This window comes from Rhagoletis pomonella, unplaced genomic scaffold (genome assembly GCF_013731165.1).
Source record: "Rhagoletis pomonella isolate Grant_MI unplaced genomic scaffold, Rhpom_1.0 Rhpom_scaffold_00002, whole genome shotgun sequence".
Classification (NCBI taxonomy): domain Eukaryota; kingdom Metazoa; phylum Arthropoda; class Insecta; order Diptera; family Tephritidae; genus Rhagoletis; species Rhagoletis pomonella.
Window position 1 is genome coordinate 34321509 of NW_023458556.1, and position 6741 is coordinate 34328249.

Sequence of the window (6741 nt, forward strand, 5' to 3'; positions counted from 1 at the left end):
TTGCACATTATCAGACTAAAATTGAAGGGGCTAAAAAACTGTGTACTCAAAAAAATTCTAACACTTCCGAGAAAAAAGTCTGAAATTTAGGTGAAAATTTGTTGCTCTTTTTTGTAGTTTTATACAAATTGTTAAACTTGGGTTTATATGGGGTTTGTCTGAGAATGAACTATATTTGAATTGAAAATTCTTAAAAATTAATAAATAAATATAAGTGGCACACAACATCACTTTGAAATGGCGTGCTATAGATATGACCGATACTGTATGTATGTAGTCGTATGCAAGTGCAATCTTTTGTTTTTGTGCACAACCATATACAATTGCAGTTACAAGTTAAAATCTTTTTGCATACAAGCATTCATAAATGCTATACATATTTACAAAGAGCCGGCAGTTAAATATCCTTGAATATTGTGTGCTCATAGCCGTGACCTTTACGAGCAGCGTTGGTCGGTTGTGTTGCCTTTAACTTGTTTATATTTCGTTTTTTTTTGCCGAGTGTGTTTTTGTATTTCTAAGCCGCCACTCACGCTATTCAATTGAATTTGAAACCTTTGTTTTTTGTTACTGTGTTATTTGTGTGCCTATTTTCTTTGTGTTCACCTCTGTGATGCGCTTAATCAACTTAGCGTTTAGTATTAGCGAATATACATACATACGTATGTATGTATATATGTAGATACAGTATAATATGCCTATAGAATAAATACATACATACACAATAATTGACATACATACATACATATGCAATTATATACTAGATAACACTGATTGGTAGTGCAACAAATAAACATTTCGGTTTGGTTTTTTTCCTCTTTTCTGTATTTTTATGCGACACTTTTACACTTATGACGTACACTACATCGGTATGTGCATGCGTGTGCGTAAAACTATTTTTGAAACGCAACGCTATGCATCGAATGCAATTTGTTGTAATTATAATAACGACAACACGTAATGAATTGAAAAATACAAAATCAACAACAACAAAAAATATGCAAATGCAATTTCGAATATGGAATACACAACTACACACCCAAACACAACTATACAACTGGGACACGCCACGCCACACCGGCACCATCTTCATGTAAATCGTCATTTGGCACCTTACACCCGACACTCGATACCATCAAACGGCGCACATTCGGGTAATCGTATGTAGACCATCCCATACATCCGCCAACTGACACGTCCGACCCATGGGACTTGGAGTTTCCACCTGATAACGAATATGCTATCAAAAGTATTAATGGTGTCTTCCACGTCTACAAGGATAAGGTAAGAGCGCCATATTGGTAAACTATGTATACTAATTTGTTGTTTTAATTGTTTTGCTTTTCTGATTTTCCCCTACTTTAACAGGAATGCACGCAAGTAGTTAAGTGTGAATATCCAAATCTCAAAGAATTCGTGAACGATATGCAAGTTATGTGCAACATGATCGTCGATGGACCACTGTGAGTTGGCTAAACCAATTGTTATGGCTTTAATATTATTCAAACCTTTCGTTTTTTTTTTTACATAGGAAATCGTTTTGTTATCGCCGTCTTTGCTATCTCTCATCAAAATTCCAATTACACGTTCTCTTGAATGAGCTGCGTGAGTTAGCCTCACAGAAAGCGGTGCCACATCGCGATTTCTACAACATCAGGTAAGTAAGATTTTTTTTAAAAACGCTGTCCACACGCTGTCTAGCATCCTTTGAGTTTAGTGTCGCCAAATAAATATGTTTCTTTCAACACCTGATTTGGTTATAGTAGTATATCCCAATACCAATATTCATTCAAAGTCCACTTTTGTACGAAAGTTAGTCGATTGCTCACTAAATACCTCTCAGAATCAAAAAATGTGTACTAAAACATTAAATTAGTTAGAATCTTCAATAAACCACAACATTTAAAAGAGATTCGCAATTAAAAAACTATAATTTCTAGAAATTTTTTAATCACCACTTAAAGAAATTAAAATGTTAGGTTTACGATATGCATGTATGCAGTTTAGCTTATTACATATCTCAGATAGATTCAGTGTCCCAGCAATCAACGTACTACACATCAACGATTCATGTTAGTAAGGTAGACGATGCCCATCAGATAACTTCAGGAGCTAAAAGCCTCCCATTCTGCCTTTCCTTTTCTTTTTTTTTTGTCTGCAGAGAGACAAATTTAAGGGCATTCTGCTTTCGCTAGAAGTGCTTCCAGAAGGGACATACATATGTACTTCAGAAGGCTTTTTGGAGTAGTTGTTGTTCTAAAGCTCCTTCTTTAATTCAGAAATATCATACTTCTTTAATGTTTTATATATAAAGTTCCTATCAAATATTTAAATAGGAAAAGCCCTTATAGAATACCTGCAGGGAAGCTCTTCTTTCAGCACTTGTTCGGTAAGCCTTATAGAACGATATTCCTTATGAACGCCGACGTAAATTGTCTTCTAGGTAGCAGCTTCAAAATGTGGCAGATCGGATGATTTGTGTCGCAACAAAGTGGCAGAAATTATTTACTTAACATACAATTATGATGCTTTACAATGAGCGTAAGGGCATAACTTTGTAAGTGGTGTGCAGGCATCATCATAACGAGTTGTCCGGCTTTTCGGAGTGTGATTTTGTGGCAGTCTAAGCCTTCTTCCGGTCTAACTAATATCTGGTGAACAAACTGACGCAACGTATCTCAGAACTAGCCGGTCAATTGTCTTGGGTATTGTCAATAGTTTCTCCTTTTATTTGTGAAGACAAAGTTTTCGAAGATTACCTCTCAAACTGTCTAGTTATTAACCGTTATATTGGTGTAACGTGATCATGAAAATTCACAGTTGCAAATTCACTTATTAACTTCAAAGTCGTTTTATTTCGAAAACTTATGTTCGAACTTTTCCTGCCACATATATGTTGTCCAAACCATTTTTCGAAAAAAAAGTCTAACCAAAGTTCTTTATTTAAATATGGTCCCATACATTTTATGGTACTTTCAACTAAATTTTTTTCTTCTTCTCACCTTTAGAAAAGTGGACACTCACATACACGCGGCCTCTTGCATGAATCAAAAACATCTATTACGTTTTATTAAGAAGACACTAAAAACTAATTCCGATGAAATTGTGACAGTTACCAAGGGTCAACAAATGTCACTGAGAGATGTTTTCCAATCGATGAACCTAACTACCTATGATCTTACCGTAGATATGTTGGACGTCCATGCAGATCGGAACACATTCCATCGCTTTGACAAATTCAATTCCAAATACAATCCGATCGGTGAGTCGCGTTTACGTGAGGTCTTCCTAAAGACGGATAACTATTCGAATGGCAAATATTTTGCGCAAATTATTAAGGTAAGGGTAGACACAGGAAACATACAAGTTAAATAACTTTTTCGAAAACAAAAATGTTTATAAATATGTATATATGTTTGTAAAGTAGGAATTTTAATGCTCTGACCCCCTAGGATTGTTCTATATCGAAAAAATATATCCACGTTTTTTTTTTTTATAAAAAATTATTTAGAGGTAGCTCAAAGCGCTCAAAGTTTCCCCATGTACATATTTTACAAGGGGGAAAAGCTATTTGAAAAAGAATATTTTTCAATCCGCAAACTGTGTTCTCTTCAAAAGCCATCAAAAAATAATATCCAATTGTTTAACAATTTTTTAATATCGAAAGTTTGCCGATTGTAAAATATTGATTTTCAATGGCTCCATACCATTTTCTACGAAGAAATTTTCCCCGATATAAAATACACATGTAAGAGCATTAAATTTCCAGCTTTACTTTCTTTGAACCACCCTAATATGTATACAAAAAACAATCAAAATCCCCAAGGAATTATATTTCTGCCTTATAATTTAATTAGGAAGTTGCCTATGATTTAGAGGAATCGAAATACCAAAATGCAGAATTGCGTCTTTCCATTTACGGTAAATCGCCGGATGAGTGGAAAAAATTAGCCAAATGGGCCATCGATTACAACGTGCATTCGACAAATGTACGCTGGCTGATACAGATTCCACGTCTTTAGTAAGCACATAAAATTATAAATTTATTTATATAAAAATGAATTGATTTCAAATAACATAATCGTATTTTACCCCTCTTTTTAGTGATATATTCAAATCCAACAATTTGATGAATTCATTCCAAAATATCCTGGATAATATCTTTCTGCCTCTATTCGAGGCTACCAGCCGTCCTAATGAGCATCCCGAATTGCATCGTTTTCTCAAGTATGTCATCGGCTTCGATTCGGTCGACGATGAATCAAAACCAGAGAATCCAATTATCGATGTGGATATACTAACACCAGAAGCGTGGAGCGAAGAGGAAAATCCGCCATATGCTTATTATATTTATTATATGTATGCAAATATGACGGTATTGAATCAGTACAGAAAGTGAGTGGGTCTTTATTGTTTCAAGCTTTTAGCTTATAATTTTTATTAACAATTCCACTTACATATGTATTTATTTTTTTCGTCTAGAGCGCGTGGCATGAACACATTTGTTTTACGTCCGCATTGCGGCGAGGCTGGTCCTGTGCAGCATTTAGTTTGCGGTTACCTAATGGCTGAGAATATATCTCACGGTCTGCTGTTGCGAAAAGTGCCAGTACTGCAGTATCTGTATTATTTGTCTCAGATTGGTATTGCTATGTCTCCACTTTCCAACAATTCACTTTTCCTCAACTATCATCGCAATCCGTTGCCAGAATATTTAGCACGTGGCTTAATTGTCTCACTATCGACTGATGATCCATTACAATTTCACTTCACAAAGGTAAGACGATTTGAGAAGAAATATATTTAATTATTAATTTGTTTTACTTTCTTTTAGGAACCTCTAATGGAGGAGTACAGCATTGCGGCACAAGTGTGGAAGCTTAGCTCATGTGATATGTGCGAATTGGCGCGCAACAGTGTAATCATGAGTGGCTTCCCGCATAAGGTATGTGTGTTACAAAAATTAAGTCCATTGAAAGGATAGGAAAAGAGTATAGTATATATACCGTAGATATGTTTCAACTTTAAACATAAAACGGCATAATCAAAATTTCTGAATTTCTTGAATTTTTATTGATTATGTAGAAAGTGTGAAATTTTACATTTCGCCTTATCATGAGTTTCATTTTCCCCGAACTGGTTCACTTTTCACTTTTTGTTTCCGTGTATTTACTATGGGCGGATGAAAAATTTTAGGGTGAATTTTTTACGGGCGAAACTCAGGCTAAGGCTGATTGTATGCTTTTTGTTATAGAATTAATTATATTTTTATAACAAAAATTTTTCAAATTAAATAAAAGGAAATTAAACTATCAAAACATGTCAATACGTCGCGCTGCTATTTTCGTAAAAACTGCTGTAGATTCTTAATCAATTTGAAAACCGTACAACAAACAACCGTGAACAAACTCAAATCCGAATTCCTAACAACTAAAATACTTCACAGGAGTACTTCGCTTATTCATTAAAACATATCACAACATGCTCATATTATTTTGTTGTTTTAGATTTTCACCTTAAACTAACTTTATCACCATCTTATCTTCTCAGGTCAAACAACATTGGCTCGGTCCCAATTATACCCGTGAAGGTGTTGCTGGTAATGACATTACGCGCACGAATGTGCCCGATATCCGTGTTTCCTATCGAAGTGAAACACTGCTGGACGAGTTGTCGAACATATTCAAGGTGCACGAGATTCCCAAAAGTGAGTAATTCACGTTGCTCCAACTATCGCAGCACTGTTGCGATAACAACCACACTGCGTCACACAACTGAGCATCCAGAAGTATAAACCACCACTGTGGTGCTATGGCGTTGCAGTCGTCATCTTCTCATGAATTTATGCAACCTTCTTAAAGGATTTTTTCTACTACAGTTACAACTAAAATTACTTACTAAATTATTTCTACTACTACTATTACGACAACTACAACATCTACTAAAAATCACATACATACAGTTGTTTCTACTTGTATGTGCATATATGTTTATGAATGCATCTCGCAGGTAAAGCGCCTCTAGAAGATATATTTTGAGATGCACACAGTATATGTACATACATACATACATGTATATATGTATGCATGTTAATAAGTAAATATATAGTTACACGTTGTGTACGCTTATGTATTGTATTTATTGCATATTTAAAAAAAAACTAAAACCATTTTATATGTACCTATTATTATAAAGAAAAATAACAATTATAAAATCAGTTTCAGCGCGAAATTTAAATGTAGCCAAAGATGAAGCTGAACTAGACAGCGAAACCGATGCAAGTATATCCTCACATATAAACTCGGAACATTGCACATGCTTGGAGAATTTGTAGTTTTCTTATTTGCCAGCAAGTTGATAAAAGAAAAAATATATGTATTGGTATTTATAACGCGCATGTAGCTTATTTCAAACGAGTAACTGTTAATATTTGTTGTATTTACGCTCTAGAATTTTATGTACCTTTTGTGCAAGGTTTTTTCTGCGGCTTGTTAAAATATATTGCAAAAGCAAGATATGTTCAATAAAACCTGTAACAACCATTTCAAACAGATAATTATATAAAAAAAATGTTTAATGGTAAATAAATAAATAAATAAAAAAGTGACAAAATAAATCAGCTGGTGTTGTTTTTAAATTGCCGCTACTGTGTCATCTGACTCGACTAGTACACTGCCTCCCAAACTTGTTTCGCAGTACTTTTGTAGCCACTGTGGTGATGTAGCCTAAATTCAGGCAACG

The 6741-nt window shown here is 34.5% G+C and overlaps 1 protein-coding gene across 1 annotated transcript; it reads left to right on the plus strand.

Annotated features, from left to right (window-relative positions):
* Positions 1 to 1164: 1164 nt before the first annotated feature.
* Positions 1165 to 6150, plus strand: LOC118753097 (AMP deaminase 2; the record flags this gene model as incomplete). The annotated part of the gene is made up of 9 exons (XM_036487960.1): positions 1165 to 1284; positions 1369 to 1463; positions 1532 to 1657; positions 3009 to 3339; positions 3858 to 4021; positions 4105 to 4395; positions 4483 to 4777; positions 4835 to 4945; positions 5551 to 6150. Coding segments are annotated over 9 exons (1698 nt in total), but the record flags the coding sequence as incomplete, so codon positions are not given.
* Between the last annotated feature and the right edge of the window lie 591 nt (positions 6151 to 6741).